This window comes from Ornithodoros turicata, chromosome 2 (assembly GCF_037126465.1).
Source record: "Ornithodoros turicata isolate Travis chromosome 2, ASM3712646v1, whole genome shotgun sequence".
NCBI lineage: Eukaryota > Metazoa > Arthropoda > Arachnida > Ixodida > Argasidae > Ornithodoros > Ornithodoros turicata.
In genome coordinates, this window is record NC_088202.1 from 4,458,061 (window position 1) to 4,480,796 (window position 22,736).

Consider the following 22,736-nt stretch of genomic DNA (forward strand, 5'->3'; position numbering starts at 1 on the left):
GAAAGGCCTTGAACAGACTCGTGGAACTAAATGACATTGATAAGACACATACCGTCCACCCCCCCAAGCAGCAAAATGCACTGAAAGTCGAGTGCAATAGGGGTGGACGGGTACATGAAAGGCCTTGAACAGATTCATGAAACTAGAGAACATTGATAAGACACATACCGTCCACCCCTAATGCACTCGACTTCCAGTACATTGTGCTGCTTGGGCCTGTTGCACTCGGCACTTCGGTACATTGTGCTGCTTGGGTGGTGCCCTTATCATTATCCCCACTGAATCTTGGTTAAGTGCGGATATCAGCAACCTTGAAGCAATACCATGGTGTCCCAATTATAATGTCTACAGATGCGATCGCTGTGACAGGAGGGGTGGTGGAGTGCTTATAGCTATACATTCATTTTTGCCTTCACGTTGTTTGGATCTGTCATCCTTGATTGAATCAGCTTGGATGTGCATTAGTTGAGATATTGGAAATATAATTTTTGGTGTCTGTTACCGCCCACCTGATAATGATACGTTCTTTGTCAACGATCCTCATGATTCTCTAAACAAAATAAATTCTTACTTTCCCTCATCTACCTTTTTGGTGATTTCAACGTTCCCCAAATTCAATGGTCATCCCTCTCTGTTATGAGTGGAAGCACGCTAGTTCACAGACGCTTCTTAGATATCTGCCTCACCTCACACGGGTGCTATCTCGTCCTACGAGGACAACTACTAAGTGTTCAAATATACTGAACCTTTTATTAACCAATGTTCCAGATTCAACCGATAGTATTCTCTATCTCGATGACCTCAATGATCATGTTGTCATTCATTTATACGTATCTCTGCCAATAACTAGGAAATCACCAGTGCGTAAGACGATTCGGGATTACAAAAATGGTAATTTTATGGCCATGCGTGACTCACTGAGGTCATTTTTTCAAGACAACTCGCCCTCTTTTTCTTCCCACACACCCGATCAAAACTGGCCGATTTTTAGTAACAAATTAAAGGAGCTCATCAATACGCATATTCCCACAATCTCTTTCCGTACGGATAAAAATTTCCCGTGGTTTAACAAGTCTCTAAGTTCAATGCGGAATCAGAAGAAGCGATTCTACCGCAGGGCTAAGGCCTCAAATCAGCCTTGTGACTGGTTAAAATGCACTTCCTGCGAACGTGAGTATAGGAGAGCAGTCAAGGCGTCAAAGACAAAATTCTACTACCAGGATCTTTTATCTCTTTTGTCATCGAACCATAATGAATCTTGGAAAAGTATTTCCCCAAGTGAACACACAAGTTCTTCACTAACTGATGCTTCAGGTAATTAGGTCGATGATTCCTAGTGCGCTCTTGCATTTAATGCGTTCTTTGCATCTGTATTTACGCGTGAAGACACGTCCTCTGTGCCGTCTCTGCCTCCTCTTACTCATGAAATGATGCCACCCATCGTGATGATGGGATAGTGAATATCACTGACAGATTAAAGCCCTCTGCCGCAGGTATTGATGACATTAACGCAAATGTACTGAAGAGCATTAAATACCCATGCAGTAGCTCCCTGTCCCTCATTTTCTCCCAATCATTACTAACTGGAACCGTACCCGCTACTGGAAGGTCGCAAGGTCGTCCCGGCCTTTAAATCCGGAGGACGTAATCAGTTGACGATCTATCGTCTCATTTGCCTTACTAATGTTTATTCAAAAATGAGTTACAGGATATCTGAGATACACGAGGTCACTACGCGGCTGAAGACGCCCGCTTGTTCTATAGCATTCACACGAGTCAGTTTTCAGACGGCTGTCAGTTTTCCGATCCATTGTGTTTCCGTTTTCGCGCTTGCATTTCGTCTGTGTCTAGCGCAGGATGGACCAATGAAACAGAAAACTTATTGCACTTGCGCTCCCTTGTGGATGATGCAGAGCGCATTTACATGAAAAACCGGGCCGAGATATGGACCAAAGAATAGATACTGAATAAGCGCTACGGAATGTAAAACAACCTTAACCCAGATTGCGTGTGGACGGCCCAAACGCCTGTCAGAGTATTTCGAGAATGAACGTTCACACATTTTATTTTATTTTCCACAAACGAAGCGAACCTCGATGCTAAGCACCAATGTAGGCGCGATAGCGTGCCGACAAGTGATCGACTGGCGATGACGCTGCGATATCGAGCTACAGGTAGGCAATAATTAGATTAAATTAAATCAATTAAATTTTTATTTTCCTTTCGGTAGGAAGAGTAGCTTCAAATTATTTTGTTTTTATACATGTATTGGAAAGGTACAAACGAACGATTATGTATATTCAAGGTTTGTCCAGCGAAGGAAATGTCCGCGTTTATAAAATTAATACTTTGTATTCCGTGTCTGTTTCGCGTCAGGGAGAGACGTCACCTTCTCCTTCTGCCGGCGACAGACGCCATCGGTCGTCAGAATCTGTGCCGGGAAGACAAGATATCCGGCTGCCTCCGACCGCCGCACCGGAGACCAGAAAGTGGTGACGCGACGAAAAGCGCCGGTCAAGTGGCACCAGAGAGCGGTGATGTTCCCTGCCGCGTGAGTGTCAGCCGGCAGAAAACTGACTCGTGTGAGTACAGGGTGTAGAGGAGGTGGTGTTCCTCTCCACACGTCCTGACCGGCGATGATGGAATATCCCAGCGGGCAGATGGTCGTGGCCTCACACTAGGACGGTGCCGGTAGAACTAGCTGCCAGGCGCAGTGGCGCGCGGCAGCAGAGGCACGTCGTCGTCGTCCATAGGCCGCTACATCACACACACCCCTCACACGCGGAGCATGCAGTTGAGGTCCGCGGCGATACCACGAAGAGGAGAATGAGGACGACTCGTGGATGGTGGACGACTGGACACACGGCTTGCGCTTGTGGCCGTTGATGCAGCAGCAGCGGGATGGCGGGAACGAGAGCGCTGCGATCCGGGCGGGTTGCAGTGATGAGATATGAATGCGGGGTGCTTAACTGCTTGAGTGTTTGCTGGTTGGCGACCGGTACGAGAGCGTGAATGCTGGTTGGCGCCGGAGAAGTGCCGGGAAGAACCATCATGAAGCAGGTGGAGGCCGGAAAGTGAACTTGCGGTGATCTCCCTGCGGGTCTCCTGTGGAACTGGGATCTGTTAGACTGCACCTTTCGCGTCATCGCAAACCTTTTTTTTTTTCACTCGCAATTCACCGCTTGCTTCTGCGTCGTTACTTTCGTTTTTCTGCCATGAAAATAAATGTCCGAGCAGCACGAGGCGAGCCTCGCGAAGTGCGAGACGAAGCTCGCACTCTCATTTTTTCGCTGGATGAACCGAAGTACGGATGTCTGCTCTCTGCTCTTAAAGCCCCACGCACCGAAGTAAGAGCCCTACAAGAGGTTATGGGCCCAGTATTAGTACTGGGCCCATTAGTATTAGTACCGAGTATTAGTACCGAGAACATCAGACATGAAGGTGGTGAAGTTAAAATGGGTTTATCGTATCAAGAGAGATGCAGCAGGGAAAATAGACAAATTTAAAGCCAGGCTGGTTGCAGTGGGAAGCTCACAAGTTCAAGGAGTGGATTATTTCGAAACATTCTCGCCCGCGGTAAAGCTAACCAGCTTACGTACATTACTAGCATTAGGGCTCGAAGAAGAATGACCATGCGCCAACTAGACGTCAAGACAGCCTACCTCCATCGGAAACTCGAAGAAACAGTTTTTATGGAGCCTCCTTTGGGGTGCCCAGGAACTGATGGAAAGGTTTGTCTACTCCAAAAGGCTTTATATTGTCTCAAGCAATCAGGGAGAATGTGGTACCTTACACTTGACAACGTCCTGAAAAAACAAGGTTACAGAAGGCTTGAAGCCGATCCATGCGTATACGTCCTGAGGAAAGGACCTGAGAAGGTTATCCTCAGCGTATATGTGGACGATATGCTCATGATGGCCACATCCGCGCGACTTCTAGACAAAGCGATGAAGAACCTGGGGAAGGAAGTGGAGCTCAAAGATTTAGGAGAGCCCACCTACATCTTGGGGATAGAAGTAAAACACGACAAACTCCGCAAGACGTTGACCATCAACTAGAGGAAATACGTCGACGAAATTTTGAAGCGTTTTAACATGGAAGACAGCAAACCAGTAAAAACACCGATAGAGGTTGGACGAAGCGCAACGAGCGAAGAAACGTCCGAGAACATCTCCGACCCCAACGTCCCATACCAAAGCCTCATAGGCAACCTGGTGTATTTAGTTCAAGGTACTCGCCCTGACATCGCCTTCGCAGCGAATTTCCTAAGTCAGTTTAAGTCAAACTACACGCAACACCACTGGCGGATGGCAAAGAGAATACTCCGGTACCTAAAGGGGACGCGGAACGCTGGAATAACTTCCACCGCCTGCAAAAAACCGTTAGTCGGGTTCAGCGACGCCAGCTGGGAGGTCCAGAAGCGCCTATGTTTACACCTTGTCCAAAGGAGCGATCAGCTGGCGATCAGCGAGGCAACAACTTGTGGCGTTGTCGACATGCGAAGCCGAATACATTGCGCTCACAGAAGCCATGAAAGAAGGCAAATGGCTGAAAACACTTCTGACGGAGCTTGGGTTCGACCAGTACGGAACTGACACGTTGGAACTGCGGTGCGACAACCAATCTGCCATGAAGATCGCAGAGAACCCCATGCCCCACCAACGAACCAAACATTTTGACCTCAAACTTCTTTTTGCACGGAATGAAGTGGAGAACAAGAATTTTAGACTGTGCTTCCTGCGCACCGATGATATGATTGCGGACTCACTTACGAAGGCCGTACCAGGCCCCAAAATCATGGTGTGCAATGAAGGTTTCGGTCTCAGAGACTCTCGTTGAACAACCATCTTCAACCTGTTCAATTTCTTTCAAGTTTTGCTCGACGCAGGGGGGCATGTTAGACTGCACCTTTCGCGTCATCGCAAACCTTTTTTTTTACTCGCAATTCACCGCTTGCTTCTGCGTCGTTACTTTCGTTTTTCTGCCATGAAAATGAATGTCCGAGCAGCACGAGGCGAGCCGAAAGACGAAGCTCGCACTCTCATTATTTCGCTGGACGAACCGAAGTACGGATGTCTGCTCTCTGCTCTTAAAGCCCCACGCACCGAAGTAAGAGCCCTACAGGATCCCGGTGCGACTTGTCTGCCAGAAGGTTCGCTGCTGATGTGCCGAAAAATTTAGGGTGATAAATGTCCGAATTACGCCGAACATGGTGTTCGTTGTTCGGGTCACCAAATGTAGAGGAAGTGGTGTTCCTCTACACGAGTCCTGACCGGCGATGATGGAATGTCCCAGATGGTCGTGGCCTCGCGCTAGGACGGTGCCGGTAGAACTGGCTGCCGGACGCAGTGGCGCGCGGAAGCAAAGGCACGTCGTCGTCGTCGTCGTCGTCGTCGTCCACGGGCCGCCACAAGGGTAACGCACGTAACAAGTACTTGCGTTACTAGTGATCAATTACTTTTTCGAGTAATTTTGCGAATAATCCATTAGTTTTCCGCGTAAGTAATTTTGGGTAATCAATTCCTTTTCGACTAAGGTTTATTCGTAGACCAAACCAACCTACAGGCACCATCACAGCCTTTCCTACCTGATTTTCATGAGTGGCGGTCATTTGTTATATGATTCCGCACATGCAGTTTGAGTGCTGGAGATACCTTAATCTCTTTCTGCCGCAAATTTTTGTCTAACTTTCCCGGCAAATTCTATGAGCATTGCAGACCCCTTGCTCGATGCTCATCTTCTCGTTATTCGATACACTGCCATAAATGCATCACTTCCCCCTCATTCGTCACGAGCCCCCGGGCGATGGCCAGTCGTGACGTTGATTTGAAATCCCGCCCGCTCGACCAGCTTCCTTAGCCTGAATTGAATTGGCCTGAATTGCCTTGAGGCAATGTATGTGATTGTCCCTTCTATGTTGTTCCAGCCTCAGAACATCAGTTATCTCATATTCCTTAGCCTATCGGCTACGATGATGATACTCCACGCATGGACATGACATGCAGACTTGGAGGTGTCCTGGTTTCGATTCCGGGCGCCGGCTGTGCAGTCTAGGTGTTTTCATTCTCGGACGCTTTAAGACAAATGTCGGCCCAATCCCCTGAGAAGTCGGCCCAGGAGGCACCCCGTAACGTAGACGTAGACGCATTCCGACATAGACGTAACGCTTCCCGAATGAGCGACTACGGCGATCAGTTCCACCAGCAGCACCACTCGGCCTCTCGAAACGGTTTTCACGTGCCGGCGCGTGTTGTTCTGAGCACGCCAACTCAAAAAAGAAAAAAGAAATCGTAATACATAAAAAACAACGATAACGAAATGTATGTTGTGTAAAGGTAGGTTGCGGCTTGTTAATGCAATACGTGTTTTTTTTTTTGTTTTTTTTTACCTCCACGCCCTTCACTTTGCGATATCTGCTCTTTGAATGCGTCAATGCATTCGATTCACATGTAATGCGTTGCTGCACATGTCAGCTCTGTGGGTTAAACAAGCTCGCGATTTTCTACGCAAGACCTTCTCCAATATGCAATGCAAATTCAAAAATAAAGTCCTCTCCTCAGTTGTGCTAATTTGCACGACTGATGCTAACACGATACGGAGTTTCATTAAGACACGACTTACCATCTAGACACCCTGTGAGACTCGTAATTGATATATTCGTAAATGACATACCGGTCGACGCACTGGTTGACACTGGTGCAGACATCTCAATCTTAAAAAAAAAAAAAAAACAGGAAGCAGAGCTTTGGGGTATTAACATAACACCGTGGAGTGACGCATCAATGATCGCCGTCGGTCCATGCCGTTCGGCGAAGCCGTCGTGGAAGTGAAGTTAGCCAACACATCTGTTTCTCTTCAAGCTGTTATCGTCACTAACATCACATATCCTTTCATACTTGGTAGCGACTGGCGCACATCTGCCAACCTTGGGATCACTGTTTGGCCTAATGGACACGTCTCCACCCAGTCACCTCCCACAAAGGCCCACCAGGAGAAGATCTTCAACAGCATGTTCCTAAAGAAAGACTTCATCCAGGAACTTCTTCCACGAATTTCATCCAGATATGCAGTTTTATCCAAGTACCAGCTGTTGTTATGTTACTTAAACTCCCGTCACATGGACGGCATACTGTTTCTCGTTCCTGTAACCACCTGACCGATCGTTATGTATGTACAAAAATGACTGACATGGTAGCAGCTATCCTCTGATTTACCGCTCAGGTAACTAGAAACCCAGATCCTGCATTGCCGGGTAGAGATAATTCTGTCAAGAGAAGGAAAGAAAGAGAGCTCGACAGAACGAGATCAATTTCACCGAGCGCGTATTCTTTCACTCGGTGTTCGGCGTCCAATTTGTCAGCTAGTAACGTGAAAACTACAGGTGCTTCGGTGGAAGGCAAAGCGATCGTGGGTGACATGAGGAAATTTCACGTATTTAGATATTTTCAGAGATAAATCTTGGAGAAGTACCCAAATTAACGATAAAGCAAGAGGAAAGCAAAGAGGTGTGCGGGTGCACCGGCGCTACCCGCCCCCCAGTGCAGGTAAAGCAGTATTTTATGGGCAGCTCACAGCGACACAACATTTCTATGCGCAAATCGCAAACTTTAGGCAGGTATCTGAGGGTGACCAGGGCTATGAACACGTCCGCGCATACCGATGGCGTTAACGTACACAATTTCAATGGCTATGTAGCACAATGCACAAAAAAAAGTGCAGTGAAAAGAGATTGTATAGGCAGGCGAAAAGAGAGCAGATAGTGAACTGGCTTGGTCAAAACACTAAGTAGCCTATCAATACAAACGTGCCCTCAATGAGGCTAAATCCGCATTTTATCAGACCGATCTTTATAAGATATTAAACACGAATCCAAAAAGTTTTGGTCTATTCAAAAATCACTACTGGGTAAAAACAAATCATATTTTGTAGAGCCTGAGTTGCTTTTGCCCCAACAAAATTCAAACATCATCATCATCAGCATCATATATTTTGTAGCTAGCTTTAGCCAACCAATACAGGGCGCACCTGCTGCTGAACTTTTTAATGAATATTTCCGCTTTACGTTCAATCGCGAAACTGCACAGTGCTCTTCGCGAGTCATTAGGGCGAGTCATTAGGTCCAATTGTTTTCGCAGCCTTTGGCGTTCTTAGTGTTACTAATAATCTGTCAGCGTCTTCGTCCCCAGGGTTTGACGGTTTTGACGGTGCTGACAAACTTTTGAAATTGAGGAAGATGCGTGTGCGATGCTTGCGATCGCGTGTACTTGCAATACTATTTGAGCAGTCCTTGGACACGTCTGAAATTCCAAACGATTGGAAGCACGCGATTGTTATTTCTATACCAAAGCACGAACATTCCTGAGCAGTTGAAGATTACAGGCCTATCGCTCTTATATGCGTGAGCCGCAAAATACTTGAATATATGTTATTTTCTGTTATCGTGAGATATCTTGAGTCCATTTTTTTTTGTTACTAGCACGGCCTTCAGGAGTGGTTTTTCTGTGACACCCAACTTTTCCAGTTCAGAACAGACGTTTTTAGTTTCCTCAACCGTAGTAAGCAGGTAGATGCAGTTTTCTTGGATTTTATTAAGGTTTTGGTCGTGTGAAGGCACCATCGCCTGAAAAGATACAGACGCTCTATTTACACGATACTATTGTAAACTGGCTTATATCATTCGCGCCAAACAAAGCTCAATAAGTAAAATGGGGTGATTCCTCGTCACAGAAAGTTTTATCAGGAGTACCCCAACGTTCCGTTATAGGGTTGAGGGGAAGCCATCTAAGTTTATTTAAGAGACTGCAGCCAGAGAAGGGTGCTGTTCACCGGAGTCGGACAGGAATCGAAGTGGTGCACGCACCGGAAAAGGCGCGAGAAGAAGCGCGGGTGGTACGGGTGGTGCGATCGTCTTCTGCGCCGCCACAGGAGCTCCCCATCCGGAGAAGCGGCAGCGCCCAGTGGACCATGCGGGAGCATTTGGGCGGTGGCACAGGGGGCCCAGGTGGAGGCACAGGAAGGGTAGTTTCAGTTTGGTCTAGGAAGGAGGGCTTCAGTCTTGTTTCGCGACGACGTCCTGTCGTCGAGGGAGTTGGACGGCGAAGTGGTGTTCCGAACGAGCAAGCACAGGGTATGGGCTGTCGTAGAGAGGCTGGAGAGGACCCCTCACGGAGTCTGCGGATGAAGACGTGCGAGGCGGTCTCCAGTGCTGCCGGCACGTAGATGGACCGCGGCTGCGCGTTACGTGACGGCGGAGGGTGGAGAGAATGCATGGCGGAACGGAAGCGGTTGACGTACGTGGTATAGTCAGGGGGCGGATATTGGGATGACGGGAAGAAATCGCCGGGAAGGCTGAGGGAGGTGCCGTACAACATCTCCGAAACAGTGCAGCCCATATCCTTCTTGATGGCGGTGCGGATGCCGAGGAGGGCTAAAGGGAGAATCTCCGTCCATGACTCTCCAGCCGGGTAGGCGCGGATGGCTGACTTGAGTTGTCGATGGAACCTTTCCACGCCCATTGGCCATGGGGTGGTACGCGGTAGTTCGGACGCGCCTACAGCCGATCGTTCGCAAGAGTCTGTTGAAGAGCGCTGACTCGAACTGACGTCCGCGGTCAGTGGTAATTGTAACGGACACCCCAAAGCGACGAAAGCTTGCGCGACGGTGTCTGCAGTGGTGTTGGAAATGGGGATCGCTTCGGGCAAGCGAGTAAAGCGGTCGATGCAGGTGAGGATGTAAGAGTAACCGTTGCTGGGGGGTAGGGGCCCTACAATGTCCAGGTGGATGTGGCTGAAACGGGCGTCAGGTGGAAGGAACTGCCGGTGGGCGGATGAGTGTGCCGATGAACTTTGGCACGCCGGCACGGGACGCAAGCGCGGGTCCAGTATCTGACGTCGCGATTGATGCCAGGCCAGATGTACCTGCTGGTGATGAGTTGTTGTGTCGCTCGGATGCTGCGATGGGATAAGTTGTGGAGAACGTCGAATATAAGCTTTCGGTACCGAAGAGGGATATAAGGACGTGGCGTGCCGGTGGAGGTGTCGCAAGCCACAGGTCTGTAGGAGTGCGGTAGGGTGATGTCGTCGAAGCGGAGCGGAGTGGAGGTTGACGATCGAAGGGTGAGTACTTCAGGGTCGTTATCTTGAGGGGCAGCGATGTCACCCAGGGAGGGAGTAGCAGTGCAGGGAAAGGTAAGGGCACCCACGGAGATTCGTGAGAGCGCGTCAGCGACGGGGTTATCCTTGGCGCTGACGTGCCTGATGTCGGAAGTGAACTCGGCAATGAAGGATAAATGGCGAGCTTCGCGCGGTGAGCGGTTGGTAGAGTTCCACTAATGGCTGAGGTGAGCGGCTTGTGGTCAGCGCACGCGAAGAAGTTACGACCTTCCAAGATATGTTGGAAATTACGTACTGCACTATAGATGACAAGCAGCTCCTTGCCGAAAGTGCTGTACCGTGTCTCTGGTGGTTTCAGCTTACGTGAAAAATATGAAATGGGTTGCCAGACGTCATGCAACTTCTGTTGAAGGACAGCTCCTAAAGCAATATTGGAAGCACCCACCATCAGATATGTTGCAGAGCCTGGAATGAGATATACAAGGAGCGAGACATTCGCCAATGCGGCTTTGATGGCGCTGTAAGCTTCGGTGGCCGAAGGTGTCCAGACGAGGGTGGTACGCGGCGCAGCAGAAGAAAGCATCGCTTCCAGATGGGGGGGGGGGGGATATAGGTTTATTGCAAAAAAAACAAAGAAAGAGGGGAAAGATTAGCCTGGCTCCAGAAGCCGACTTGCTAGCTTCCAGATGGTGTATGATGGCCGAGCAGCCGGGAATGAAACGCCGGTAGAAATTGACCAGTCCAAGGAACTCACGCAGCTTGCGTTTCGTGGTAGGCTGGGGGAAGTTCCGGACTGCCTCAACCTTGCCGTCGAGGGGGCGATTTCCTGCGGCGGTTACGCGGTGTCCGAGGAAGTCCAGCTCAGACACGCCAAACTGGCACTTGGTAGGATTTATGAAGATGCCGTACTCGTCGAGACGACGGAAAAGTTGACGGAGTTGCATCACGTACTGTTCCTCGTCGGCGCTGGCGATGAGCCAGTCGTCGAGGTACGCAAGGTAGAAGGGAAGACCTCGCAATGATTCGTCAATGAATCTCTGAAATGTCTGTGCAGCGCTTCGCAAACCAAATGGCATCCTCAGATATTCAAATAAACCAAACGGTGTGGTGGTGGCGTTTTTATGATGTCTGAGGGTTCAACCGGAATCTGATGATATGCTTTGATTAGATCAACCTTGCTGAAGGTAGTGCATCCGTGCAGATGGGCTGTGCAATCTTGCATGTTCGGCAAGGGATATCGATCAGGAACTGTCACGTTGTTGAGCGCGCCGTAGTCGCCACATGGTCTCCAGTCGCCGGTCTTTCTAGAGACCATGTGCAATGCGGATGTCTATGGCCTTGACGAACGTCGGACAAAGCATAGTTGTAGGAGATGCTCAAACTCCGCGCGGGCGACGTTAAGACGTTCTCGAGCGAGACGCCGTGGCCGGCAGTGTACCGGCGTGCCCCTTGTCGTGATGAAAATGTGTGACATGGTGCTTGACCGGGCTGTTGACGTTAGGTGGGCGAGTAATATCGGGAAACTCTTGAAGTATCGCTTCAAAAACAGACGTGGCGGCAGCCGGAACGACAGTGGGATGCAGCGGCTGCAATGTGGTGGCAACGGCGTGAACAGTAAGGTGCGTATTGGCGTCAATCAGTCGTCGGCGGGCGACGTCAACAAGCAGTCCCAAGTGGCGGATGAAATCGGCTCCAAGGATAGCATGACGGACAGTGGCAATCCAAAATAACCACTGGAAGCAGCTGCGAAGGCCAACGTCGATGGTATGCGAACGTTGGCCGTACGTGGCGATGGAGGATGAGTTGACGACCCTGAGCGGGAAGGGTTGCTGTCGAGTTCTTTCGTAGAACGGTGTCGCCGGAATAATACTGACTTCGGCACCCGTATCCATGATAAAACGGGTGCCGGAGATATTGTCCGTGACGAAAAACATACGGCACTCAGGGGGGTCGAAATCACTAGCCACCGTTAATTATCTCCCAGGCCGTTTTTCCGACGGCCAAGTACAGGGCTGCTGACAGCGACGAGCGCGGTTGTGGAATGTTTGATGGTACCAACAGTAGGTGGAGGCCGGAGGTGAAGTGCGGCGGGAGCGCGTGGGGGACTGCAAGCGACGCACCGGCGAAGGTGTGCGCAGTGAAGGACTTGCCCCGCGGTTCGGGAAGCGCTCCTGCGACTGGTGGGAGACAAGTTCGGTGAGGCGCGCAACTTCCTGGCGCAGCTGGCCGGGCTCGGAATCATCAGATTGAGTAATGCAGGGCATCGCGGCGACGGAGGGAGGGGCAATGTCCAGGACGCGGTCGGCGAGTTCTGCTAGCTCTGAGAGGGGCAGGGCGCCCGATGCTCCTAATGACACACGTACATGCGGAGGGAGTTTCTGGAGGAAAAGGTCCTTGAGGACAGCAGGGTCAATAGAAGATGCTTTGTCACCAAGAAGGAACTGCAGATGGCGGAGAAATTGAGTGGGGAGACGATCACAGAGCTCTTCAGATGAAAGCACTTGCTGCAAACGGTGCTCCTGGGGTGACATGAGCCGTTTGACGAGAGCGTCCCGGAGGACTGAATAGGGTTTGTCAGCCGCCGGCGCGAGGAGAATGTCCCGAACCTCAGCGGCGGCGGACGGGGGAAGACTTTCAACCAGGTGCTGGTACTTGGTGGTTTCTGATGTAATATGCCGCATTTGGAAGAAATTGTCCGCCTGGACAAACCAGAGGAGGGGATCATGGGCCCAGAATGGGGGGAGACGGACTTGCGTGGAAGCCGAGATGCTTAATGCCGGGCTGGCTGAAGAGGCAGGTACCACTGACGGCGAAGCAGAAGGAGCAAGGTTCGCGTCCGGGTCACCAGAGCGACCTTTCACCAGTGCCCACCAGCGCCCAGCGTCACCAGCGCCTTTTCCGGTGCCCGCACCGGAAGAAGCGCGGATGATACGGGTGGTGCGATCGTCTTCGGCGCCGCCACAAGGTCTCTTCTATTTTTAATGCATATAAATGATTTACTCTCTTTAATCAAATCATGTGCCAGATTCTACGCAGATGATCTCGTCCTGTATCGTTCCCTCTCAAATAATGAAGATTGCTCGGCCTTACAGTTAGACTTAAAAATACTAAAGAAGTGGTGCAGAGATAGGGTAATGAACTTGAACAGTACTAAAATAAAGTGTATCACGTTTACAAGACGATCTAAACACACTGAGCACATTTGCACATTAAATCACAGTGCACTGGACAAAGTGACACATATTAAATACCTAGTTGTCCATTTCACAGTAAACCTTAGGTGGAATCTCCATATCTCTGACGTATGCAAAAGTCCAACTCAGGTATTGGGTTTCATGGGAAGGACGTTGTATCTAGCCTCAACGGAAGTAAAGCTAATGGCTTACAATTCCTTTGTCCGTTCAAAGGTAGAATACGCGTCCGCAATATAGAGCCCATACCGAAAACACCTGATTGACCAACTGGAACTACTTCAAAACAAAGCTGTGCGTTTTATTTACAAACAAAATTACAAAGAAAATATGATTTTGACAGCATGACACATTTTCAGCAAACAGAGGGTATCCCACTTTTGGAGAGCAGACGAAAAATACGTAGGCTGTTCCTACTTTATAAATTACCCCTTCCGGAGTCTGGCTACTATACCCTTCGAATGAAACGGCACTCTGAATGAATCGAACGAAGGTTCGGCTGCTCAAACTGGAATTGACGAGGTTCAACGATCCTCACCCAGTCTTTCTGTGTATAAGCGCCGTTATACGTTAAAGACAGTTCTCTGAAAAAGTCCTGCACGTCATTTAATGTCATCATATGCGCGTCATCATCCGGCGGAGGTCTTATTTAGAGAACTTTTTTTAATATATAACGGCGCTTATACACTGAAAAATACCGTACTTTTATCAGTGCAAGTTTTGGGACCCTGAGACAACCGAAGCGTTTCTTTCAGGTGAGGGAGGGTTGGGGCTGGCCTAGTTCAATGGGGAAATACGCTTTGTATGTTTGTGATTCCATGACTTGCGTGGAAGCCGAGATGCCCTCATTGACCTTGACCTCATTGAGAGACATTGACCTAACAGGTCAATCGGATGCCTTCATGTATTCCTAGGTAAAAGAAAGAAAGCAGTGTGGCACACAAACGACGACGAGACATAGACGCTTGAGAAAAAAACGGTGCCGTGACAACTTCTCTAGGGGAGTAAATGGCTTGTCACTTAGAACACACCCTTTTGGAGTAAAACTTACAAACTCCAAGAAGGAGTTCCACTTTATTCCATTTCCGAGGAGTAACCTGGACACCATGAAATGGATTTACGCCAGTGCCTCTGCAGCATCTTTGGAATCATATGTGAAATTTCTGACTTCAGAATATCTATGTATCCGATTATAAGCAACCCGTCATAGCTCAAACTCGATGGTAGCTGCGTGGCGCGGAACACGGAAAACACGGAATCAAAAAAAAAAAGAAAAGAAAAGGAATTTAAAAAAAAACATACTTGATGGGAATGGGAAAAGTTGTGCGTGAAAGAGGAAGGGAAATGTTATTATTGTGTAGAAGAGGTAGGGGGTGTAATACCTTCATCTTCGAAATTTGAGTTGTCATACCGAACTACTCAGCGAAAAAACAAGGAAAAAAAAAAGATATCGGAGCATCCCTCGGTAACATTCACTGGGAAGCGCCCTCGAGCGCGGTAAACTCCGAGGTAAGTATTGACAGAATGGCGTAAATGCAGGCTAGCTTGTGGAGAAATTCCATGATAGGCAAGCTTCAGCCTTCAGGCTTGCCTATCATGGAGATAAGTATTCGACGTAATTAGTGTGTCAGTAGGTCACATTTCACGATATGCTCTCAGGTAATCGTGAGAACTTCACCAACTGAGAGTCTTAATGCAAAACCATTGAATACATATATAACAAACAATGATGCAGTATATGGATGGCTGCAATGCCGTACACAAGTTTATATCTTGAATGTCGCCGTACGAGAACGAGGGTGATGTTACCCATCACTTGTTCATTAAAGTTTGGCCTGCAAGAAGGAGTACCTATTTGCAGTGATGGAGTTACATGGCAAAAGCAGGAAGAAAGAGGGAGTAAGTGATTGATGGGGGAGTGGAAATGGAGTAACTCCAAACTGAGTATACGTTGTTACCGAGTATTTCTATCATTCACCATTACAGCCTGCCATTCACGACTGGAATTCACTTCCGACTATGTCGTTGCATCACAATTATATCATGATTTAGTACAAAACTGCGACAGGTTATAATCAGAGAAGGGTAATGGTAACGTAAACAGAAACGGTATGTTACCGAAATTGGAGATGGTAACGATAACGGAAACGTGTACCACTGTCCTCCATTACCGGAAACAGAAACGGAAACGAAAATTATCGTCCTGTATTGAATTCGGGTAATGGCTATTCCTGTTGTGAGATGTGACTTTTCATTTTATTTTTGTATTTTCATGACTTCATTCCCTGTAACGCACTAAATATTGCACGACAGCGTGGAAACAAAGCGCAATATTGGATATCGAGGATGCACGACTCGCTTACCTATACTCGTGACATTACCTACCTACTTGACCTCAAGACATGAGACTTACACAACATAGACTCCACGCACTCTACTCCACCACAGCACGAGGATGACAACATATCATTTTTTTAAATCTATTTTTCGCTTTCTTCATTTGACCGTGGCCATGTCAGTATTGTTTACTACTGGGAGAGTCCGTCTATGAATGCGACATTGGATAAAGGTTACGCCCACCTTGGGCTGCGGAACTCAGAGTGACTGAAGACAGAAGACTGACAGAAGACATGTCCCTACACTTGTTTAAAAGTCGTCCAAGATGTGAGCATCCCAACGACGTAAAATCACTTGTGTAGTGTGCACGCGTGACACATACAGACACACACAGACACAGACACACACACACACACATAAAGATAAGATGATGAGATGGGGCTTGGGCTGATGGGCTATACGCGTGACACCGAAGCAGCCCTTGGGCACAACAGGGTGCTGACAGAGCCGGACGGGCTGTTCTCCCGCAGCTCTGTAACAGCCGTTCCATTACCGGAAACAGTATCGGAAACGTAACGGAAACGAGAATATAGCAGTAACGAATATGGAAACGGTAACGAAAATACGTCCGTTATTCTTCCCTGGTTATAATTGTGTTAATCCGTAGTCTATATGCATAGTGTTCATGCCATATTTGTTTCCCCCTCCTGAAATGCCTTCTGCAGGCACTTAAGGTATGAAAAAAATAAAAATAAAAAATAAATTCAGGGCACACTATTCCCTAAGACGCCGGCTATACGCCGCATAATATAAAGCGATAATTTCTGTAGCATGGCAAACCTGACGCATTATTCAGGCACTGTTCACGTCCTCTGTTAGCATGCACACTGTTGCTAATAGTTTCCTCGAGTTACCCAGGGGCGCCGATCTATGGAGTGTTTTATGAATGTGTAATCCTTTCCATTTTCCCTTGAGAACGTAAACACAGTCTGCGTGATATAAAGCAGGCCAACGCATGGGTCAAAAGGAGAGTGAACATTTTCTCCTCCGACGCCCCCCTTTTGGATATTCATCTTAATTTCTTCATGCGCTACTTTCGTGACTTACGGCTGGGACCAGACATCACAAACACAAACCATTAATTTGAGAACTGAGATTGATGGCATAATGCCGATGGGTGCGTTCCCATGGCGAGCGTAATGTCCATATTAATCACAATGTTCCTCCGAACTTCGCTCCCCGTGTGTACCCCTGCGCCATGGTGCCTTCTCTATTCTCGCTGGTTCCGTTCACCAAGAGATGTTTAATGTTGCGTCGTTAAATTCGCTTCGTTGGCTGCAAAACACGCGGCTGTTAAGGTATGCATATATTGACGTGGCGGGTTGTTCCGCCACATTGCCCTACACTCCAGAAACAGAGCTTCCCCGCACAGCACGCTCATAGCTGAACATCCTCCTGAATGACAACATTCTCTCCCCTGATTTGATGAAAACGGGGGCGCACGCGATTTTTGTGGCACTGTGAACTGCATAATGCCACACAAATGGCGTACGCCCCACTTTTTCAGCACATCAGGGGAAAGAACAATGTCACTCGGGATAACGATTGGAGCTTGACTGGATTGGAGCTTGATTGGATGTCACACGGGATAGGAGCGTGTTATACCCTTCTCACACGGCAAACCGTATGGTATTCCCAGCGACTGACAATCGTACCGAACGTCATGCGTTTGTCTTGCATCGAACTACACGAAGAAACAGAATGTCATTCACAAACGATGTCGGTGTCGATAATAAAGCACCAGGCCGAACATATGCAGCATTTTACAGGTACAATATTTTTATTTTCATTTATTTTGCTCGAAACTAGCTAAACATTAGATTATTTTACAAAATAGTTGCCTTATTAAAGACACTTAATTGGCTAAGTACCACAAGCAAAGACAACTAAGAAGCCTATCTGCACCGGACTTCGCAACGTATCGACTGAGAACGAGGGTAGTTCGCCCACAAACAGTGTTTAGCCTGCTTTCTTTCGAGTCAAATGTTATAAAATTCGTGATAAAATATTGGAGTACAAATTTTCATTCGTCTTTCATTTCTTCAAATGGTTTATCCTTGTTGTTTCTGCTACCTCTCTACTGCGAGGATACGCTGTCGGTGCGAGAGGGAAAAGCGAATGAGTTCCCCGGATTCATTCGCTGGGGGAATACCACTCGCATGTATTGCCATTTGATTTCACCGTGTGACACGAAGCCACTGATCTCTATAGTATAGGCTGGATCGCGCATATAGGGTGCTCCACAGCGTGGTCACCGGCCGCCATATTGGTGGGCCCAACGCATTCTGTCGTCTGCATTTAGTTCAAGCGGGGCTGCCCGTATTTTTTAAGATTCACTTTAAACTAAAGGGCATGTCATGCCAGTTTGTTGCCGCTTTGAGTACACTTCACACGGACACAAAAAGAGGGATAGTTTTTCACAGGTAAGCTCTTTATTTTGAGCAAAATCTCTTTATTCGTATCGCATGCATCTGACAACTCGAACTTGGTTGCATTGCTACTTCGCTGGTGTCATTGCGTACTAAGAAAGTATGTGTGGCTGCTCCTACAAATCTCAAGACCATGTATTTTCTATAAATAACGCGCTCGTGCTTGCAGGTTCCCCCCACAGTCGCTCAGCTGTGCCGAAGAACCGGATGCAGAACCTACGCCAATATGCCAATTTGTTCCACAGTTCTTTTAACGTGTGAGGTACGGTGGAAGTAAATAAACTGCTGTGTTAACCTCGTATGTGCAGCCGCTCCTACAGTGTGTGTGATAAGTCATGCAAGTGCATGCTCTTCGTGCACAGCGCTTCGAATTTCTGTAATGAAGTACGCTGACAACTGAACAACTGCAAAGCACTCGTGACAATAACGTTAAGTAAAGATGAGGAATGGGGAGTTTCATCGCCAGGGTCCATACTCCACCCCATTGCTGGTGGTGATGTGGTGAATAAAATAATGATCCCCTTCAGAATAAGGATCGAGGTTGTGTGTTCTGCAGTACACACAGAGACACTCGTAGAACATAATATGATAACGGAAAAAGTCAAACGAGAACCATACAACACCAAACCACACAATAACGAACGAGAACCGCAGAACACCACACGAAAACCGAACAGAAACGAAAACGAGCAAAAAATATAAAAACGGGAGAACCTCACAATAACAAACAGTGTGAAACCTTTCTGAGCAAAAAGCATGAATTTTATAGGTTGACATTCACCTAATTCACCTTCATGCGTATGCTCCCTGTGCACAACACTTACGGCCACCTATTCGGAATACAGGCAGCGGAGAAGAAAAAAAAAAAGGCAATGACCATTAAAAACTGCAGGAACACGGTTGAAGCAGGAAGCTTTGAAGGAATACATCAGCACACTGATTCCTAAGAAAGATGCGTGCTAATCAGCAATGAGGAGCGTTTAAAGCGCGATAAATACTCCAAATCAAATCGCTTCCCATTGTTTCCTATGGGAGCAGCCGGCGCCAGTGGGCCCTTCAACATGGCGGCCCGAAGCCGCACCTCTCTCCCACGCGCCCCTCTCCTATGCGCGATCCAGCCTTTATACATAGAGATCAGTGCACGAAACGAATGTCATTCGCTGTGAATTACATTCAGTTTGCCGTTTGACAGGGTTATTATACGATCAAGTTCGTTTTTAAGAGTGTGGCGCGTCAACAATTACTTCCTCACCAGGCCGCAAACGATACCATTCATGTGAATAAACGAGCAGAAATCGTACATACTCGTAATTTACGTAATTTCATTAATGAGCAAGGAATAGATGGACGTCACAGACAGTCGAATGTCTCCAGGAAGGCATTTTCCGGTGACGCCCAACAACGCAACTCTAAATTTACCCTTGCTGCTCTTCACGGACTTTGAATTCGGAAAATCGTGGTACCGTGTACCGAAGAAAGGAGTCTTGCACGGGCCGGCTTTCCTGGGCACGACGCGGACCCGTGAGCATCGAAAAAAGGCTCGCCAAGGCCCGTGCGCAGGTTTCCTATTTTTATGTCGCCCGGCCTGGCCGGTGGTTCACTCTAAACCAGGTAACGCATATGTAACGGTTAAGTACCGCTTGGCAAAGAGGTACATTTAAAAAAAATTTACCTCTTAAATTTAAGTGGTACATACAATGCATAGTTGCTGCGATTTAGGCCTACCCGTACCCGTCGGGGTGGTTCCCCTCCTCTACGATATATTAGCACGCTGCACGATAATTATCACAAGCAAATACCTTTATTCCAAAATTACATCCCTTTCAGGACTGATGCTTGTCCATCGCGAGAGTGCATTGTCATGATGCACAAACGTCGAACACACGGGGCACAACGTATGGATGGACATCCCTCCTCCACCATTGCGGCTGCTCGGTGGTCACGCTTCTTTACCTTTTCCACACCTTTGGATTCCTGTTCTTCCCCAAGTTCCGTTTCTTCTGCAGAACGTTGTACCAACCACTGAAGATGATTGACTCACCCATTTACGACATCGCCTCGACGTAACCTAGGAGAAAATAGAATGTAAAAAAAAAAAACGACAACCGAAAAAGCCTGCCTGGGAAACATGCTTGCTTGCTTGTGTAATCGAAGTATAAAGTGCCCCCAATCTGCTTCTCTAATTCACGCATCAACGTTCGTGCATGAAGCGCAGAGCTCGTTGTCTCCATCCCTTAGTCGTTGTGTCCAACCTGCCGGTGATCAGGACAACTGGGAATCAGAGCGAAGATGAACGAAAATGCGTCGTGCCGACGAATAATTACTTTATGGATATAATACGCACCTCAAACGACTCCGATCATGAAAACGACGAGCGAGTTTCTTCGAAGACCGAGCTCGCCTTCGCTCCCCGACGTTTGAAAACAAACTGATTTGCCAGCGGTTGGAAGAAACGCATTCTTCCCAAACGTGCGATCCCTCACGCGCACCTAAGAAGACTAGGGGAGGACTAGGAGTGACCGAGATATTTTGATTGCTCATGTGCGCAATATTGATAAAATGTGGAATATGCATGCGACTCAGGAGAAAAAGGTAACTGAACTAAAAATATTAATAAAAGTACTGAAATGAAGAAACAAAGTTTCAAGCGAGTAAGATATAAATGTGACTAAAAGTAAAATGCAAATAAATATGATTCCTTACGGTGTTCAATATTTCGCTCGGCAGAGATTGATAGGCTTCGTGCCTAATATTTTTGTTGAATAAATTCGTTTGAATTTCGAATATTAAAAGCTTTTCAACCTTCTCTTGAATACTGCTATAACCCACAATAAGTAGCGCGTTTTCTGCGAAGGTAATCAAGCCTGGCACGGCAGTAGCGTAGCCAGAAAAAATATTTCTGGAGGGGTTCAGGAGGAAATTTGTATAGGAGAGAAGGGTTTACTCCTCGTTTTCCTCTCCCAGATACACTACCAAGGGTACGATTCCGGGAGGGGCTTGAACGTCAGAAACCATGCCTACGCATGGGACAGTTTTTTGCACTCTAACCCCTGGGACCATTTTTTTCGAGACCGTTTGTTCCGTCACCAAATTTACCGGGGCCATTTTTTCGGGCCGTTGGAGCAAATGGCGTCCCATCAAATAGCCGAACACCTTCGAATTAATTCTGTAACTGAACTCTTTGGAGACTACACTTGACGTGGTGGACGAAGCGCGTTGTTTGTGTTCTCGTCAGATGCGCGCTGTAGAAGGAGAATATTCCACTGAGTCACCGAGTGCGATTGTCCAAAATGGGCGCAACTTGATGAACATAATAAATCTCAGTCACGAGCAAAATGCCAAGCCGTAGCGCTTCTCGGAAAAGTGTGGAATTCTTGCGCTCTCACACCTGAAAAGTGATTTTACAGAAGAATATATCTTGAATATAACTCCTACTAGTAAAAGTACCGTATTTTTCTGGGTATAAGCCCTGTTATACGTTAAAATGAGTTCTCTGAAAAAGTCCTGCACGTCATTTCATGTCATCATATGCGCGTCATCATCCGGCGGAGGGCTTCTTCAGAGAACCTTCTTTTGATATATAACTGTGCTTATACACAGAAAAATACGGTACTTTTATCAGTGCAAGTGGGACCCCGAGACAACCGAAGCCTTTCTTTCATGTGAAGGAGTGTTGGGGCTGGCCTAGTTCAGTTGGGAAATACGTTGTGTTTGTTTGCGATTCCGTGACCTCACAGGTCAATCGGATGCCTTCATGTATTCCTAGGGAAAAGAAAGAAAGCAGTGTGGCACACAAACGACGACGAGACATAGTGCGGTATTACAAAGTGACAGTGACAAAGGCAAAGGGCCCACAAGTAAATTGCCTCGTGCATGCAATGGGCATCATATTTCTTACGTTCTGCGGGAGTTCAACTTTTGTCTCTTGTCCCCCGATGGTTTACTTTCAGAGGTAGAGTCAGAGGTGATTCTCTCTGTGGTTTCTCAGCGGTACGCCTGTTGACCTTTAGGGCGGGTGCGTTAGGGTACAGATCGCAGCTGTAGCCCTCCACGATGTCCGAGCTCCAGACTTTCCAGCGGTCGAAGACTTCTAAGCGTAACCTGCTTCTTCAAGTTGGCATAAAAGTGCCTGTCTCATCGCATTTTATCTTTGCGTCAGCTTCCGGTATGCGGCGGTTCACACACGCACGCACGCACACAATGTAGAGAGTTTGGCAGTCACTTATACCAGGAACCTGTATACAGGTCCTCTATTGTGGAAATGGAACGTACGCTGATGAGAGCTACAACAGCACCCTTCTTGGCTGTGCAGACGCACTGCGTTAAGCTTGCTTACGCATGAGCTCGTTTACCCTCACTGGTCGATCTCGTTGATGCCGTCGAGACCTCAGATTGCCGGAGACCCCAGTGTAGATGGAGCTCTGTACATGTATGCCGAGTACTTCGAACGCCAATGGCTTCAGAATGCGGACCATTGGAACTTCTGGGACGATGCAGACCACATCCGCACGAATAATCACGTCGAGGGTTGGCACAACTCTCTGCGTGCCAAGCTTCACAGTTCCCCTCACATGTCTCTATCGAAGTCCCTTGTGGAGTATCAGTGA

General features: G+C 47.8%; 2 protein-coding genes across 2 annotated transcripts; both read right to left on the bottom strand.

The window, feature by feature from the left end:
* Positions 1-11,509: 11,509 nt before the first annotated feature.
* LOC135384255 (uncharacterized) lies at positions 11,510-12,004 on the bottom strand. The gene has a single exon (XM_064613466.1). The coding sequence runs from the start codon at positions 12,002-12,004 to the stop codon at positions 11,510-11,512; it is 495 nt and encodes a 164-aa protein (XP_064469536.1).
* Positions 12,005-12,085: 81 nt separating this feature from the next.
* On the bottom strand, positions 12,086-12,793 carry LOC135384256 (uncharacterized). The gene has a single exon (XM_064613467.1). It carries the CDS (start codon positions 12,791-12,793, stop codon positions 12,086-12,088), a length of 708 nt encoding a protein of 235 aa, XP_064469537.1.
* Positions 12,794-22,736: the final 9,943 nt, after the last annotated feature.